We start from the raw sequence: 20233 nt of genomic DNA on the forward strand, positions 1-20233 counted from the left end.
TAAATTGAAATATAATTAATTACACCTACATATCATCCCTATACTCGACCCTGAGATTTTATGCCCCCGCTGTATATTATTGGAGGTCTAAGAAATATTAATCTATTGACCTCCAAACGGATTAAAAAGCTTATCACAATAGAATACTCGATTTTATGCCCCGAGATTTAAAAAATCTCACGCAGTATTTTATTCGAGACCTGAGAAATATTAATGTGTTGACCTCCAAACGGATTAAAAAGCTTATCACGATAGAATACTCTGTAGCTTTCCATTGTCCTCCGAACAAAATTCACCCAAACCTCTTATCACAATAGAATAGTCTGTACCTTTCCATTGTCCTCCAAACAAAATCCACGCAAACCTATATATACGATTTATTCTTGGTCCCTCGAAGTGTTTTTCACATATTTGCAGGAAAACAGGCCATTATATATCATCCTGACCGATGTTGGGAGGTTCAACTGAGACTAGTTTGGCTGAAAGGTTCAGCGGGTTACTTAGATTCGGCCATGGGGATTCGGAAGGTGGGGATTTGATGGATGAAACGAAGAACAATTATGCGTCTGGTGATCGATGCTCTGCGAGAAGGATTATCAGTCGTAAGTGCAGAACAGAGGAGGTGGAGCCTGGCAAATTCGTTCAGAAATGCGAGAAGACGGAGCAGCTCTTGAGGGATTGTGTCGGCAGGTGACCCTTCATCTCCTTTTGATGTGTAGTTTCTATTTTCCGGTTTGCGTGTTTCAAATTGAATATTAAAATAGCCAAAGCTGACAAATGCACCGGGTGGTTGCTGGAATTTCCTTGAGAAATGTAATGATGAAAATTAGAAATCCACACGGTTATAGATGCCTGGTTTGCTGTTTTAGTTTCTTTAAAAAAATTGTCCAGTGGGTTTGGGATTAACAGTACGGAGTGAGGAGTTTCACGCTATAGTTCAAGGATTCAGTACCACAGCTCTTCTAGGAATTTGATTTAGGGTTCGAACTTATAACCATGCCAGGCATGAGCTTCATTAAGATGGAGTGAATATACTCCTTGATGATATAGTTCGGATCCATTTCACCATATTAACTACCCAAGCCTACTTCTATGTTCACGATAATGCCTGTCAAGTGGGTTTTAACCGTATAACAAGTTAACAACCCAAGCCTGCTGCTATGTTCTCTCCAATGCTTGTCGAGTGGGTTTTAACCGTATAACAACCCAAGCCTGCTCCTATGTTCTCCTTAATGTTTGTCAAGTGGCTAGATCAAAGCACTTTTTCAAAACCAACTGAGAACATGTTGCTGTGGTGATGTGGGGAACAGAGTTAATCACTGCATCCGTGGGTGTGTGGTCTAGTGGCAAGCCATGAGGTTATTAGGGTTGAAATCACAAATATAAAGAGCGGATTTGTTAATTTTAGGTATGTTCTATGCTCGACAGGAGAACTAATCATCCTGTCCACAAGAGAACTAATCATCCTGTCCACAGGAGAACGAATCATCCTGCCCCACAGTTGCCATGGGAGAACTAATCATCCCGATCCACTGGAGAACTAATCATCCTGTTTCACAGTTACCATGGGAGAATTAATCATCCCGGCCCACAAGAGAACTAATCATCCTGTTCCACAGTTGCCACAGGAGAACTAATCATCTCGGCCCACAAGAGAACTAATCATCCTGTTTCACAGTTGCCACAGGAGAACTAATCATCCCGGCCCATAGGAGAACTAATCATCCCGTTCCACAGTTGCCACGGGAGAACTAATCATCCTGGCCCACAGGAGAACTAATCATTCTGTTCCACAGTTGCCACGGGAGAACTAATCATCCCGGCCCATAGGAGAACTAATCATCCCGTTCCACAGTTGCCACGGGAGGACTAATCATCCCGGCCCACATGAGAACTAATCATCCCGTTCCACAGTTGCCACGGGAGGACTAATCATCCTGGCCCACAGGAGAACTAATCATCCTATTCCACAGTTGCCATGGGAGAACTAATCATCCCGGCCCATAGGAGAACTAATCATCCTATTCCATAGTCGCCACGGGTATCATAGGGGAAGGTTGAAGCTGTCATCCCATACATAGCGCACCACAGGGGAGGGTGAGTCGCCCTGTGGTCGTATGTTGCTCCAGTAAGTACCCCAAGCCCCCCTAGAGCTCCTAGAGCTCAATGCATGCAACATGCAGGACCCTTATAAGAAGGTCTCTCAATGACTCCAAGTTGTTCGGGAAAGTCATAGATTTGACCTTTCCCCGGGGCTTTGACAAAATGTTTGCGACCTGTACATCAGTCTCAATGCGATGGAGCCTCCTCGCTCATCGACTTACCATATCCAGATAAGGCAGTATCTGATGTCTATCTGCTAGAGCAATCATCGAATATGGGATTCTTCAATAATCAACTCCCCCCTCTGGTTGTCACAAAGAATCTCAGTGGTATTCATCATGTGTACAAAAAACTCACTTAAGAGCTTCTGCAACCGTGCAGCTTCACACAAGATCATACTCGTAGCTATGTATTCGGTCTCGGCGGTGCTTATAGCAACTGATTTCTGCTTCCTGCTCATCCATGATATCAACGCAGAATCCAAAGAGAACCACCACTGAGAAGTGCTCTAATGATCCTCCACACTGCCTGCCCAGTCAACATTCGAATAATCATGCAATTTAATATTTCCGGCAGTGTATCTCAATCCATGAGAGATTGTGCCCCGAAGATATCTCAGAAGATTCTTGGCACCAATCCAGTGAGGCTCAACCTAATATGAGCTCACCATGCTAACTGCAAAACATATGTCCAGACAGAAGTTCACCAAGAACATCAATGCGAATGAGTTTATGAAACTCAGAGGCATTTCCCAAATTTGGTCCAACATCACTACCATATAACTTCTGAAAGTTAAGATCCTCGAGGTAGTCAGAAGTTTGCAGTTTATCATTCCACATTCGGAATCCAACTCCCTCTTACTTCTGCAAATGAGAGGGTCTGCACCTGTCAGAAATAGGTTGTCCTCATAAGGTGCTGGTATGAGAGGTCTATCATCCACAACCTTTGGGTAATGGTTTGGATTGGTTTCACTCCTAGTGAATTTCAATTTCATCAGACAACTATCAATCCTCTCATACTATACCCGGGGTGTTTTGCTTCAAGCCATAGAGGGCTTTCTTCCACCTGTATACATGAGATTCCCGATCATGAATCTCAAACTCCTCGGGTTGTTCCAAACCTATGGACCTGCTGCATGAGGGGAATGGTTCCCTTATAAGATTTTCCTTCGGTACATCTCAGACATGTACCTTCATGCTCTTCTTGAATTCAGGCATCCCTATCACCATCTGACCCACATCGGGTAGGGCCCCATAGGTAGACCTCCAGTGTTATAGACGCGATATGTCAATTGGCATGATCCCTAATGGACCATCCTGCAACTTGATACAAATTGCCAACCTTGAACCCATGAGAAAAAGCATCTTTGAAAATTTTATTTTTTTTCCATCGATGAATGCCACTCTGAAACCTTTGACTTCCATTTCCAAGATGGACACCAGGTTCTTATTGCGATTAGGTACATAAAAGAGATTCTTGTAAATGAATAGAGTTACCCTCATTCAATTGTGGGGTAACATTCCTTACACCCTTTTCGGGATAGGCGGCATCGACTCCAAGTATAATCCCACGATTGTTTCTATCTCTACCAAATTAGAGAGTGCACCCTACTATCTGATGAAGTGCCTTGAAGCACTACAATCAATAAGCCAGATTCCCAAAGAATCTGAAGGAGAGGGCCAATACAAGATAACGCTTCTTTATCTTATCAAAAACAACATTTGATTCTTCATACCTGGGGTTCCTTGCTTTCTTTGAAGAGTCGGCCATTTCCTTGATGACCTGCATTACCTGTCATTCCTTTGATCATTGAAGATGTCCTTGGAATGATTGTTATCTTCATCAAGAGATGTGTCTCTGCCATTCGGACACTCCTTCACATAATGGCCGAACTTATTGCAACCAAGGCATCTGCCTTTCCTTCCACCCTTAGATCCAGACTTCCCAATGAAGTGATCTTTAGGTAGGCCATCAGAAACTTCTGCTGCGCCATTCTGATAATATTCTCTGCTTCGACTTCACCCTCGGTGAATTTGAAGAGGGATGAGGAATCCACTGATCCTTTTGTCCTTTCCCAACTGTCTTCGGTGATTGCTCTTTCACTCTTGCTTGGGCATTGTCTTCACCTCAATTTTGATACCATGTTAAGTTTAGGTATGTTCTATGCTTAGAGCAATTTATTTCAATTTTCACTATTAGCTCAATATCTTTTCCAGATTAGCAATCACATCAACATTAAATTAAACTGCAAATAGAACATAAACATAAATCGCAGAAGACAAGACAAGCCAAGACAAGAAGACACAAGATGTGGCGCTAGCCAGGGAGAAACCCCAATGTGGGGAAACCTTGATCAATTCTTCTTATATGTTCTTCAATAGTTCAACAGAGAGAGAGAGAGATAGTACGTTTACAATAGAAGTCAACACTTTGACTTATCTAGATAAGAGCATGGATCATCTCTAAGAAGATGATACATGAGATCAATTGAAGACATGCTGCTTCAACTGATTCTCCAAGGTGACTCCTTCACCTATTGTCGTGCTGCATTTCGTCATCATGCTGCACCTCACCGCGCTGCACCATGCTGCACCCATCATCACTATGCTGCATCTCATCACGCTTCATTAATCATGACTGTACCCATCATTGTACTGCATTATGTGCCATTGTTGCACCATGTTGCTATACTGACCTATGTGTTGGCTGCACCTTGCATGCTTGTTGTCCCTAGCATGCTTGTTGTCCTTAGCATGCTCGTTGTCCCTTGCATGCTAGCTGTAACATTGCATGCTTGGTGTATTTGCTGCTAAGTACCATGCAACTGTCCCAATGTTGGTTAGTTGTCCCTTGCATGCTGCTCTCCTTTGGGGATAGATGCTCCAATAGTTCCCGGCAGTTCTGGCAATTCCGGCTATTCCCTACAGTTCCGGCTATTCCTTGCAGTTCCAACTGTTCCCAACTGTTCCCGGCAGTTCCGGCAGTTCCCAGCAATTCCGACAGTCCTGGCAATTCCGGCTGTTCCCGGTAGTTCCGACAGTTTCGGCTATTTCGGCAGTTTTGATAGTTCCTGGCAGTTCTCGACAGTTCTTGATAGTTCCCGATAGTTCTCGACAGTTTCGGCAGTTTCGACTGTTCCGACAGTTTCGACAGTTCCTGACAGTTTCGGCTTCTGCCCTCTAGATTAGGGAAGCGTTATCCCTTAGGATCTCTCCTCTATTAAAACCCAAAGACAAGTAGAGAGGAAGAGATCCCAAGTGTGTTGAAAATGACTTGAAGGCCACCTCTATTTATACTAAAATGTTGAGCATAAGTGGGGTTTATTTGGCTGTTGGCCAACCTTGACGAATTGTTCCATAACACAAATAAATTCATATCTCTATGAATACTTATTGGAATCGGATGATCTTTAGATCAATCCTACACCTCTCGATGAGAGGGATCCAAGAAAAATATTAGCTTCCATTAATAAGATGACCCAGATGGAGTTTGGACCTAGTTGCCAATTTTAACAGAATGGAACCACCAACAAACCTTAAATTAACATAAACCATAGGCGTAAGTGTAATGTCATGCCAGGAAAAGAGAACACAAGATATGGGTGCCTGTGGGCTGATAGAATCAACCGCCTAAGAAAGAATATGATGAGATGGTATTACAAATGACGAGTGTATTGTGTATTTATACACAACTCATGAGGTTGGGGGGTCTTCACCTAAGAGGAGGTTGTGAGCCCACATAAATGCCTAGGTTGTCCTTAAGCACCTAAAATAATTTAAAAGAATGTTGACTCTTGAGTAAGTTGACTCTTAAGTCATAACCTAGTGATACAATAAAGAGAGTGCCTAGCCATAAATGACCGCCATCATGACCACATATGAAGATTACTGCGATTCCAAAAAGTTGAAGATTGTCATCATTCCAACACCCTTCTCAATCATAGGATGGAGACAGAAGGATGATAAAGGACGAAGGAGGAGTGGACATACCCACTCGATCGAGTTATATAGTTGTAGCTGAAATATAAAGTAGAGTAGGTATGAGATGACCCAACTCAAGTACAAGTGTGGATGCATATATGAATACGCAAATATCATCATAAAACTGCTGAACTCTTGAGAAAATGCCACCAGTGAACTGATCATCTATTGGAGACGCGCGACATTGATCTGGCCATCTGATAAGGAATTGTTGAAAAGAGGCATAAATACATGAGAGAAAAGTCACTAAGGATACCCAATTTAATGTAGAGTGAACCATAGTTGGAAGAAGGGAAAGTGGGTTTGTGCTGACCCAACTCAATACAAAGGTTGAAGGCTTTATGAATACCCGACCATCATAAAACTGGTCAACTCTTGAATAAATTCAACCATTGAATTGCTCATCATCTGGGCGAGTATGATCTTGATCCTGTCCATTTGACAAGGGAGTGCTATAAAGAGACACAAATACAAGAGATAGTAGGGATAAAAGTGAGCAGGCATGCCCAACTCAATGTAATGTCAACCGTAGCTGCAAGAAGAGAAAGTGGGTTTCTGATGACCTGAATCAAGACAAAAATGAACCCAATAATATTGAACTGCCCAACTGATAAAGAAATGCTGGAATGAACATCTTGAACAGAAGCAATCAGACTCAACTCTAAGTTGGTGTGTGGATATGCAACTCAAGTAGGTGATCGCTCATAGCTGAAATAAAGAAGTCAGGGGGTTTATGTACACCCATCTCAACATAGTGTCGGTCCTATGTATAACAACATTGTCCATGAAGATGAATTGGAGGCCAACAAGAGAAAGCAATAGATCACACCTTCACCCCTTAATGTTGAATGTGAGCCATTTGTAGATAGAACCTCCTAAAACCACCATAGTATCAATACCAACTTGATTCCATAGCTGCGAAAAAGGGGGTCTTTGGTGGAGATTTGAAATGAGCCATTGAAGTATACCATTCCACTGAAGGAGCACACACAACCTATTGAGGTAACTAAGCATCTATGAAAAGTACATACAAAATGGACCAACATCATAATTGGAAATAAGAGATGCATTGAAATAAGCTGAGCATGCTACATAGAATCAGTAGTAAAATAGAGTGGTAGATCTCGCAAATCTGTGAGTGGAAACTGCATCAAAGAAACCGATAGGGATCTCCTGTCATAAACAAATGACAACAGGCTTGTTAGAATCACTGTAAATCACTGCAAGAAGTTGAGTAGGCTTGTTAGAATCACCATTCACAATATCCAATAATAAAGTACCAATCCTTGGAACATGAAGAATATCTCCAAATAAGGTGGAGTCAATGCCAAAAGTACCATCCTTTGAATCTGGTGCAATGTGATGTGCATGGTACACCACCATATGTGCATAAAAGAAGCAGTCAATTTGGTTTAGAAAAGAGAAGTCTTTGTGAATACCTCAAGAGAATCTGCTAATGGGGCCAAGAAAGGGTTCGAAACCCTATAACAGTGATCTAGAAACCCTAGTCTTGCAGCCCTTAGGGCAGATGCCACTTGACAATTGTTTCATAGATCAATTGGATACTCCAGAAAATGTCACTTCCAAGCAATCCTTTTGGTGAATAGAACTTGTGCTGCTCTAAAAAACCTACAGTTTTTTAGCTGAAAGAGAGCAAAAAAGGAGTGTGCTGCCCTAGAAGAGGGCACAAATCTGCAAAATGCTCCTTGAATCAGTGGAAAGGATGAAAATAGTGCCAAATGAAGAAGGGTGTTGGACCTTGGTGAAGTAGAGGGTAGAAACCCTAGAAAACTGTGCACTATCCTACAGAAATGCTGAAGACCTTAATTTACAGACCTGGAACAGCCCTAAAGGCTAAAACTAGGCTGAAAACCCTGATAAGCAGTGTTCTGTCCCAAAAAACACTGAAACCCTAAATTTCAGACCTGGCACAGCTAAAAAATAGGCTGAAAACCGTAGTTCAGTCCTAAAACCAGTCCTTGGGCAATTTTACCTGCCACAAACCTGGATCAGTTTCAAATGAATAGACCCTAAATTTCAGACCCGGCACAGCCAAAAAATCAGGCTGACAACCGTAGTTCAGGAATCAGTCCTAAAATCAGCCCTTGGGCAATTTTAGCTGCCACAACCCTGGATCAGTTTCAAATGAATGGTTGAAATAGGGCTGTGGGTGAAAAAACCAGCATGTACAACCACAATGATTCATCACATTGATGAATTTTTCTAACAAATGGTGAATGGATTCTGCTCCTATAGGAAACTAACAGAGTCTGAATTTTAAGGCTAATAAAAACTGTGATCTGTATTTCACTAGAATCTATAAACACACACAGTTAGAAACATACAATGGAACACATAGATCATTGTCAAGAAACCCTGTTACTGCTATTCCATTGAAACTTAATAAAAATATGCTACAGGAAAATTTGCCAGGCAAAATTTCCTGTGGAATAGATAAAGCTAAAATTTCCTAATACAGATCTGTATCCTAACCCTTTCTCTTATAGAATTGAGAGGGGGCACTAGGGTTTACAAAAAAGATAGATCTATTGCTTAGATCTTAACATCTGCATGCAAGAGAGTGCGCTTCATGGATGATCTGCACCGTATCTAATGGATTAATAAAACAAATTTACATAGACTGCTAAAGTAAAACAGAACTGCCTAATCTAACTTTAGCTTCTTATCTCTAAATTGAAGACAAGGATAAACTTATCCTGTTCTATCTATAGCTGGTGTGTGCATGCATGCATGCAACCTCACTTCTGGAATACTAAAATTAATGATATATCCTCACTATTTATTTATTACTGCTCTCCTTTCTACAGATCATTATGCTGTACATAATTTAATGTTGTATGGATTTGTGTAATGCTGTGTAACATAAGATGATTAGATCTGCCATACGATCTCCAAGCCTGTAGAAGACAATCCAAGGTACATGTTGCCGCGAAATCTAGCAGGCCTGGTGCAAAGCCTCACTGTGTGGGGCCAGGCCTTATGACAACAAGAAAAGGGTTGACACTGTCACATCAGCAACCTTTTTCCTGCTATTTAGTGGAATTAAACCACAAGGGGGGCCTACCTAAATCACCTAGAAAGATATCCCAATGCTATGGCTCTATGTGATAAATAAAAGGTCTATTGTTGGATAGAGTACCAGTGAGGTCAAAGATGGCCTAGGTGTTTTACACTAGAGTTCAAATAATCTATGCCTAGACCAAGAAATAGGCTGCTATAAGTTAGGGCTTGGAAGATATGCAATGATGACACATTCAATGTCATATAGCAGCCCAAGAAAAGATCTTAGAATGATATTCAACAACAAAGGATCAAGATTAGTTTTAGACAAGGGAAATTATTTCTGTGGCCATTTGGTATACATAAACATCAAAAATGAAAGTGACATCAGACCTATTCAAGGCATATAGACCATGCACTATGCTAGATTTTTGCCTTAAACAATTTATAGATGCATATCCTAAATCTGTGCTAGAAACCCTGATGGCTGCCCTATCTGTCTAGGAGAGAGAAATATGAGATAAATTATAATTGAATTTATGGCTGATCAACACACAAATGATTAATGCCTTATCCTACTAGGTTTTTGGAGTCTTTAGGCTAAAATTTCAAGGGAAGGACCTTGATGGAGTAAGGGGAATGTCTAGGGAATTCACTTTTAAAACCCTAACTATTATTCATGTGAGGGGAGAAATTAAATATAGGGTCTGCACATTAAATGTTTCCCTATAGGCCATAGAGAGAAATATTTTACTTGCAATAATGAAGCAATATCTCAGCAATAATAAAGCATTTAGTCATGACATAATAGAAACCCTATTTTAAAAATTCAACATGCAAAATATCAATTATAAGACAATAAATGTACAAAATTCTCCACAAAAGGCACTTCTTTCAGTCTCAGAGCAATGTCTCCAAGGAAAAATCATATCCACAAGAAAGTCACACCAATAAAGATCACATCTTGTCACAACAGCAAAAAAGACTATGTTAATTTTAGGATAACAATGGTATGTTCTATGCTTAGAGCAATTTTACTTCAATTTTCTTTATTAGCCCAATATCATATCCAGTACAACAACCACATCAACAGAACATAAACAATAATAGTAGAAGACAAGCCAACACAAGAGGACACGAGATATGGCACCAGCCAGGAACAAACCCCAATGTGGGGAAACCTTTGATCAATTCTTCTTATAATTCTTCAAAAGTTCAGTAGAGAGAGAGAGAGTACAATTTACAATATTCACTTGCCCACACTGATTAGTCAAAACAGCATAAACACAAAGCCTTAACTAGAAAGTCAACGCTGGTCAACGGGGCTGAAATTGACCTCCAAACAGCTCGGTCAACTTTGGTCAACTTGGCCTCCAACAACAAGATAATGCAGCCCAAAACAGTGCGAAAATAACTAGTCAAATCTGGTCAACAAAAGTCAATGCAACAACCTAAATTAGGGCAGTCAACGCTAGTCAATGCAAGGGTCAAACTACCTCGGTTTTTGTGCCCAGAACAATGGTCTGCCCAAACATTAGTCTCCCTCACAAAAACGAAGTCAAATAGGGTCAATGCTGGTCAAAGTCAGCGTCCTGAAATTTCGGCCTGCTGAAATTTTGGTCTCTTGAAATTCCAGTCAAATTTGTAACCAATCAAGATGAGAGGGAGAAAGATGAATGAGATGAGATGCCAAAATGAGGAGGAGGCACCTTGTATTTATATGCAACGTTGAAGGGTGGAGGACGCTAATTTGATGGCTGGCCGACCTTGACAATTTGTCCATAATCAAAATAAATTCATAACTTCATTTGTACATGTCAGAATGGAATGATCTTTAGATCAATCCTACACCTCTCGGAAAGAGGAACCCAAGAAAAATATCAGCTGCCTCATAAGAGCTGTCCAAAGTGATGTTTGACCCTACTTGCCAAATTTAACACTCCCTCTCAACTAGGGAAAACATCATTTGCCAAATTGTCTGACAATCTGTACCATTCCTGTCACTGCATTGCTTTGCTGAACCATGAAGAAAGAAGAAATGATCGAGAATGTATCATACCATTCTCCACTGACCCGAAGTTAGTCTCCAACAACAGAGAGTGTGTCATACCACTCTTAACTGACCTGTAGTCAGTTTCCATTGATCCCAGATCAATATCAACATCCTAGCATAGGGAGTACGGTAGTACACTATGTGTCCATCGGTAATACTATGGTCCCTATCCTCATTTCCCTACTCATTGGCCAGATGAGAGGTACTTCCCATGAGTCCCAGACTGCATGGGCAGTAGTAGGTTCCTATATCAATAGGAATCATAATTTTGATTGACTGAGATTAAGCCTTGTAATATTGTAGATACCTTTGCTTTCTGCAAATGTTTCCATATTAAAAAAAATTAAAAAATGTAAAGAGGCTATGTCCTAAAAGAATAATCAAAGGACAAAAAGAATGAAAATAGGGCAAAAAAATGAAATATATGAACCCCAAAAGACAAAAGAGACCATGGAAAGTGTGCAAGTCAAAATGCCACTCCTATTTAATTTTATGCATAATAAATGATTGTGTGCAGCTTGTAATCCTTGCCACAATCCATGATAGTCAAAATGTTTAAACTTGGCTATTTCATGTTTTCAATTTTATGCTTATAGATAGAGAATAAAATCTGACCAAACAGTGTAATCTTGGCAGATAATTAGATAGGTAGAGTAAATAAAAGGAGCTCAACTATTTAATCTGAGCCCTTGGATGATATAAGGATAAATTTAGATAGTTTGCTATGTAAGGAAAATAAAATAATGATAAGGGTTTGCTAGCTTAAATGCACCTTAATAAAGTGAAGAAAAAATGGTAGGATAAGTAGATGGGTAAGTAGAAGAAAGGTTGCAGAAGTATGATGATTGATTAGACAAAAAGCATATTTATCATCTTTCATCATATGTTCCAAATATGAATAGACAATCAAGCATGCAAATGGATTTCAAAGTCAATTAATTAACTTCCCCCATTCATTTCACCTCTTTACTTAACTAATTCCCCATAATAAAGTTCAAAGTACTTAAAACATTTAAGTCAAAGAGGCTCAGAGCATTTCTCTGACTTTTGGAGGGATCGGACCCTCGACTCAATGACTTATGGATATCAAGCATTAGATTCCCCTCATAAAAGTTCATCCCCCTTCAGTTCATTCATTTTCCTAAGGTTAAAACACTTTTTGCCTAGGAAAAACAATTTTCTCCCATATAAAACACTTTTCATACCAAAAACCCACAAAAATGCTTTACCCTAAATATTAATGTAAATATGTGAAAAACATGTAATTCACAAAAAAGCATTTTGCTTAGTGTTTTTCCTTTTCCGCCAATTTTTCATATTAGTTACTAACTTTATTATATTAAATCTAGATAAACACCCCAATTTCTCGTATATATTTAACTCCTATGTATAAATTAACCCTACACCCTAGTTTAATTATAAACTATGATTTTCACCTAAAACCCGACCAAAACCTTTAACTGGTCGATTTGCGATCAAGTTAATAAAGCCCCCTTTAATCCTCTGTTAATTACCCCGATAGCCTAATCTCACTTTAAGCCATTATTAAACCTTGATACTGCCGTAATTAAGTGCCCGCCGGGCCCCCCACTAGCCTCCGCGCAGCTTCTCCACCCGATCATCGTGCGATCGTCCCCCTCCTCATCCGACGACCCTCATCCATATCGGGCCAACCCGACGTCCATCCTTTACCCACCTGATAAAGTGGTTTTCCCCCTAGCCCCCAATGCTACATGTCATTCGATGAGTGGAATCGGGCGGCCCCTCCCAAATACCACCGAGCGCCCAAAAGCAGTGCGAAATGAACCGCTTACCGCCCTCCCGCTACGCGACAAATTAACCACTATTCACCCCGTACTCAAAAAATAACTTTTTGCGTATAAAAGCCAAAAGCCCCAAAATTGTTTGTTTTTGCTGAATTTTCATCTGCAAGCCTCTGTATGCATGCATGACACCTGCAAACGTCGAAGCCGTCAACCCATGTACAATTTCACTCCAAAGATGCTGCAAACAACCTAGTCGGCCTTGCAGCCTATACAAAGCCCCTTCGACCACTTGCAGTCGCCAGCTAGCCTACTTAGAGCCGATTCACCCCAGTTCCAAGTATTTAAACCAAAATTCATCAAATACCCTGTCAATTTCAAAGTAACCAGTTGCTGAGTATTTTTAGTTAAGTTAAAAATTAATTAAAAATACTCAAGAGCTCAAGCCTACTCCTTGCAGAATACTATTGCCCTAAAAAACTTGAAATTACCCACCATATTCAAATCCACAAGAACTGAGTATGGCTGTCCCAATTGCTATGGATGTGAGACCCATCTCTACACCCCATTTAGACCTGGACCACCTTCCCTTAGCTGATAAAGATTTTCAGATAAAAATACCACTGTAAAATACATTGCCAAAGTAGGGACAAGTTCCTGAACCAGGTTGATGAAATTGGCCTTTGGGAGTCAAATTTGCCCAAGTACCAGTTCCCCCAAGTCCACATTTTTCCTGAAATTGTGCATATGTGCTATGCTTGTTATGTCCCAAGTCACAGAACCATCATGTCTCATGACCAGAAGGTCCTTTTCACCATCACTGCTGAGTCTATAAATGAAATGCTGCAGCTCCAACCAGGGCCAAACCTAACTCCCCTCTCAATTGGAGATCTGTTGGACTTATATCCCAAACTCAACTCTGCAAAATTGGCCCAATTGCTCCAAACCTTCATCAGAGAAGAGAAGCACATCCCTAAAGACCCCCCTCCATATGTAGCAACTATATTTTCCCCTTGGGGCCGAAATATTGTAGCCATGATATCTTGTGTTTTGGGTTACTCCACAAGTGAGTATATTGATGAAATTATCTTGGCTTTCATGTCCATCTATACCCTAGGACAACCTCCTGCAACCATTTATGACTTTGCCACATTCATAGCTGACAGGATGCATGAGCAGTTCACAAGAATGGGGAATGAAAGGGTCTTCAAATACTCCTCAGTTTTATACCATATGTTCTTATATTATCAATCAGAGAAATTCCCATTCACCCTCCAAAAACTGGACACCAAGGGTCAACCCAAGTCAGTGATTTTTTGGACCCCATTAATCCACGAGTATCAGTCTCCATACTCTTATTCAGACTTCATTGACTTATTTGTACATCTAGTTATGACAATGTTGACTGGAAATCCTCTTTCAAGAATCAGTCCAGAAATAAAGAGAGTCCTTCAATTGTCAAAGCAGACCAAAGTGGGTGACTAGTACCTTTACCAGAACCACACAGAAATCAGGATATATGGTTGCATGCTTGCACCATATAAATTGCCAAGATACCTCCCTATGAGGTTGTTTGCATTAGAATACTATAGGCAAATTATCAATGCAGATGAGGTAAACTTTATCAATGCCAAGAAGAAGGCCAATTTCAAAATAAAAGACCAACTAGGCCCCTTCATATGTAACTCTAGGGAGGCTGGGAAAGAGGCAGATTTGATACTACAGAATATGAAGTTCCAGAGAAGTTTGGTTTGGAGATATGACCCTTTGGAATTCATCACCAAGAAGAGGCAAAAGGTCAAGCTAGGACCTTTTATTCACCATCCCATACCTGAGATTGAAGCCTATGCCAACCAATCAGAATGGGTGGAAGGAACCCTAGTTGATCAAGACAACACCATAATAGACATAGAGAATGCTCTAATCGATCTGGAAAAACAACTTGATGAGGGTTCTTTCTTGCAGGTGCCAGAACAGTCAAGCAGGCCAGAACAGTCAAGCAGACCAGAACAGTGAGACATGCCAGAGCAGTCAAGTAGACCAGAGACAACCATGAGTACCCCTCAGTTGTGCAGACTCCTCTAAATGATTAGAAGAGCCTAAAAAGAAGTAGGGAGGAGGCCACCACATCAGCAAGGGGCCACTTCACAGACTTATGTAGATACAACCCAAGCAAAAAGACAGAGAGTGAATCCTGTCTCTGAACAAGAATACACAGAGGAGACAACAGAAGTCACCAGCACAGAAGGAAACAGGAGCAGGCCCATCACCCCATCGGAAGGCACACCCTCCACATCACAAACTCAGGTGTTGGAAAGGCAGCTCAGTGTTGAAGTATCTTCCTTCAAAATGCCTGCTGACAAAGACCAAGACATCAAGGAAAGGTACAGGGAAATAAAAGCAAGGAATGAGAAGCTTAAGGTCCAAACTTATGCCCAGTACCTGAAGATGACCCCTACCAATCAAACTAGGCTAATGTCGGCCTTTGATATCAAAGAGGGGAAAATGCAGATGACTTTTATCAAGCCTACAACTGAACAACCAAAGCCAACCTCAGATTTCAAGAAAGTAGATTTTGAAGTGTTGGCAAGGGATATCCATCCCATAGACCAGATTGAGCTACACAAACAAGCAGGGGAGATGATATACTCCACATTAACGGGAAAGGCCATAGCTGCCCACCAACTACAGAATTCCTTAAACAACATATCTGCACAATTCTAGTTGGAGAAGGCCTCCTCACAGGCCAAGGACACAAGAATCAAGTCCTTAGAGGACTTAGTAATTGAATTGGGACATGATCCCAAGGATATAAAAGCCACAAAGCAGCTAATTAAGAAGAAAAATGATGATATCGCTGCACTCAAGAAGCAACTAAAGGAAAAGGTGGCAAAGTTGGAAACTAATTGTAAACTAACCCAACTCAAGCAAAAAGAAGAAACACAAAAGGCACAGAGAATGGGTGAAAGAATCAAAATCCTAGAGAAGGATTTAACACTGGAAAAGCCACTTGGACAAACCAAGGAAATGCTGTGGGCCAATATCATTGACTCTGTCAATGATATTTGGCCATCAATCCAAGTTATTTTTGAGCAAACAGAGCTAGTAAAGGTAGCTACTAAAGCTATCCAAAAAGTAAAGGAGGAGTTGGGAAATAAGCCAGAGGATGCAAATAGACTCATCCACTTCCTCAACAACAAGAATAAATATGAGCTCCAAGAGCTAAATATAGAAGACATGATTGCTGCCATTTTGGAAATAAGGAAGGTCCTTTCCAAAAGGAACCTTATGCTTAATTTGGAAGAAAAGTGCCACAATATGCAGGTAGCCATTGATAGGTTCATGGCTAAATTTCAGATTTTGAGGGAGAAAGGTCTGCCCAGTCCTATGGTCATCAATGACAAGCTCATGACACAGTTGGACTATGGTGATAGACTTAGAAAATTGGCTAAGGAACAAGCCAGTTCTTCATCCATTAAAGCCCTGCCCACAGGCAAAGTATTATATGATACATTTAAGAGCTTGTTTTTCCTTGAGCATGAGGTAAAACATTTGTTCCTCACCTAGCCCAATTTTGCAAAGTACACTGAGGCTAATGAAATCTACAGGAGAATGGTAAATGTGAAATTACCAGATGTAGAATGGTGGGAGACAATGACAAATTTACTGTGATAAATAAATAGCTGAAAGTTACTGCGCAGTAAAAATGAAGGCAACAGGGTGAAACAGGTAAAAACAACACAACAGGGTCAAAGAGTATCAAGGTTAAAGAGTATCAGTTGAAAGATGAAAGCAAAGAAGATTCCAGCGTGAAACTCCACAACTGTAAGCCAGCATAAAGGGCTACACCTCAACCATAAAGGCCAACACAACCATAATAAAAGGGACAGCAAGAAACAGTTCATTAGTTGTCTCTATCTTCTTGCAAGAAGATATTTGTATTTCCTAAAATAAATCTCAAGTTGTTTTGAGATATTTTGTAATAAGTTTTTGTACAAATACTTCACAATTCGAAGTATGTAGGGTGGATTCCAAAACATTTCTATAGACTTTTTCTCTCAAATCAGAAATTCTATTGTATCAATGACTGGATTGGCTTGCTGGATCAAGGAATAAAGATCAGATATTTTACAGGATTCTTGTGTAAAGCGAAATACAAATAAGTATTCTCTCATGTTCAATGTTGTTTTTCTTCAAGTTTTTTCCATAATCTTTTATGTATCTCTAAAATCTAAATGTTATAACATGGAATGATATTTCAGAAATTGCTTAAATGCACTCTGTCTTGACTGTTATGCATTATTATATGTTTTCTTCACAAATCTAAGTTAAGGAATTCTTGATTGCTTCTTAGTTTAGGTGACTTCTTGTGATCTATAGCAAAGGATTCTTAATTGCCCTTTGTTCATGATTATCCTCTGTTCTTCATTTTGATCCTGGTCTAAGGATTCTTAAGTGCCCTTTCACCCTGGTTAGAATTACTTCACCCATTAGGCCTAAAGATTTGCATTTTGCTCTGCTAGCCTACCCTGTGAACATTCCCTTTAATGAATTGGTCCAGTCCTGCTATCCATTTGTTGACTCCATAGCCCAATGGCTTGAAGACCTAGCTCTATCCATCTGCTCTAAGAATTCCACCACCCAACCTTCAAATCAAAACCAAAACCCCAAGGAACACTAAGAATTAGCCTAAAATCCCATAATAAACAAAGCTAAATTATATAGAGAGGGTCCTGTCTGAGTCATAGGTTGGCTAGAGCCTATACTTAAAAGATTGGTTTGTGGTTACTTTGGTTTCTTCCTTCTTCTGATAACTTCTAAGGAAAATTCTGAGTGATAACAAGTAGGATGTGCCGACAAAAGGTGAACCATTCATCCTGCTCATATGCCATGGGGGAGGGTGAACCACTCAGCCTATGCATATGCCACCGTGGGGTATCATAGGGGAAGGTGAACCATTCACCCTGTACACAACGCACCACTAGGGGAGGGTGAGTCACCCTATGGTCGCTCGTTGCTCCAAGAAGTACCCCAAGCTCCCCGGAGTCCCAGAGCTCACTATTTATCTCATACAGGACCCTCATAAGAGGGTCTCTCTACGACTCCAAGTCGTTCACAAAAGGTTAAGAATTTGACCTTACCGAGGGGCTTCGTAAGAATATCGGCGATCTGCTCGTCGATCCTAATATGATGGAGCCTTATTTCTCCTCGCTGTACCATATCTTAGATAAAGTGGTACCTGATATCAATATGCTTAGAGCGATCATGAAACATGGGATTCTCAGAAAGACGAATCCCACTCTGGTTGTCGCAGAAGATCATGGTGGTATCCAACACATGTCCAAATAGCTCACTAAAGAGCTTCCTCAACCAGACAGCTTCACAGGAGGCCAAACTAGCAGCAATGTATTCAGCCTTAATGGTGCTTAAAACAACCGACTTTGCTTCCTGCTCATCCATGATATTGAAGCAAAACCTAGAGAGAAGCAACATCCTGATGTGCTTTTGCGATCCACCATACTGCTAACCCAGTCTGCATTAGAGTAACCATGGAGCCTCACATTCCCAACACTGTATCTTAGTCCATAAGTGATTGTGCCCCAGAGATATCTCAAGAGATTCTTGGCCGCAATCAAATGTATATGATGAGGCTAGACCATAAACTGACTCAATGTGTTCACTGCAAAACATACGTTCGGAAGAGAGTTCACCAAGAACATCAGGGCCCCTATGAGTTGACGATACTCAGAAGGATTTCTCAAATCGGGCCCGATAGCGCTACCACATAACTTCTTGAAGTTAAGTTCCATCAGAGTAGTCACGGACTTGCAGTCCACCATCCCAAATCTTTCAAGTAGCTTCACAACATATTTTCCTTGAGAAAGGAAAATCTCCCCTGGCTTTTGCTAGACCTCCAACCCTAGGAAGTAATGCATCAGTCCTAGGTCCTTCATATCAAATTCAGAAGCCAAATCTCTCTTACATTGATGAATAAGAGGGTCTTACAGAGATATCTCAAGAGATTCTTGGCCGCAATCAAATGTATATGATGAGGCTAGACCATAAACTGACTCAATGTGTTCACTGCAAAACATACGTTCGGAAGAGAGTTCACCAAGAACATCAGGGCCCCTATGAGTTGACGATACTCAGAAGGATTTCTCAAATCGGGCCCGATAGCGCTACCACATAACTTCTTGAAGTTAAGTTCCATCAGAGTAGTCACGGACTTGCAGTCCACCATCCCAAATCTTTCAAGTAGCTTCACAACATATTTTCCTTGAGAAAGGAAAATCTCCCCTGGCTTTTGCTAGACCTCCAACCCTAGGAAGTAATGCATCAGTCCTAGGTCCTTCATATCAAATTCAGAAGCCAAATCTCTCTTACATTGATGAATAAGAGGGTCTGCACCTGCCAGAAAGAGATCGTCCACTTAGAGTACCAAAATGAGAGGTCTGTCATTCTCAACCTTAAAGTAAAGGTTCAGATCATCTTCACTTCTTGTAAATCTTAGCTTCATTAGATAGCTATCGATCCTCTCATACTAAGTCCGGGGTGCTTGCTTCGACCCATAGAGGGCTTTCTTCAACCCGCATACATGTGTCTGACGATCTTGAACTTCAAACCTCTCAGGTCGTTCCACATAGACTTCCTCCTTAAGTGAACCATGCAAGAAAGCAGTCTTGACATCCATCTGGTGTAGATTCCATTCTTGCGAGGCAGCAAGGGCTATAATCGAATGGATGGGTGGTGTAGCGAGCAATGGGTGCAAATATTTCATCATAATCTACACCTTCCTTTTGAGAGAAGCCTCGAGCAACAAATTTGGCCTTGAACTTCTTGGCACTTCCATCAGAATTGTGTTTGATCTTGTAGAGCCATTTAGAGGTGACAACAAATTTGTCCTAGGTTCTAGGGACCACATCCCAGACATCATTTTGCATAATTGACTTGTACTCTTCATTCATAGCATCCCTCCTTACTTATTGCTTCACAACTTCTTCGAATGAGCAAGGTTCAGACTGAATAATGGTGCTCATAGCAGTTAAGTACCCTTGGTACCTATTAGGCTTCTTGCTTTCACAAAATGTCCCCCTCGGTGCAGCATGTCTCTGACTCTCTCGGCATCTTTGAGAGTTTCCCTCAGCCATGAGGGTCTCCTTTTGGAGGACGATCAATGGGATCCATCGGTTCTTTAACATCGGGCATCGGCTTATCTTGCGAATTTCCTTGATTTCCCGCATCTGCTTCTTTGTCCTTCCTTGGAATAGGAAGGTTGTTAATCTTCCTTAGGGCAGCATTCTCATCGAAGG

General features: G+C 40.9%; 1 protein-coding gene across 1 annotated transcript in view; it reads left to right on the top strand.

Moving 5' to 3' along the window:
• The first annotated feature begins 233 nt into the window (after positions 1-233).
• The window catches only part of LOC149230155 (Mal d 1-associated protein), a 56332-nt gene continuing 36332 nt past the window's right edge, over positions 234-20233 (top strand). The window contains exon 1 of the mRNA XM_089378869.1: positions 234-690. Within this exon, the coding sequence (XP_089234995.1) occupies positions 449-690 (242 nt within the window). The 5' untranslated portion in view covers positions 234-448. The remainder of the gene's footprint in view (positions 691-20233) is intronic.

The sequence above is a fragment of the Pinus tabuliformis genome, chromosome J, assembly GCF_031772625.1.
Source record: "Pinus tabuliformis cultivar Carrire ecotype Pingquan chromosome J, CPIR1, whole genome shotgun sequence".
Taxonomy (NCBI): Eukaryota; Viridiplantae; Streptophyta; class Pinopsida; order Pinales; family Pinaceae; genus Pinus; species Pinus tabuliformis.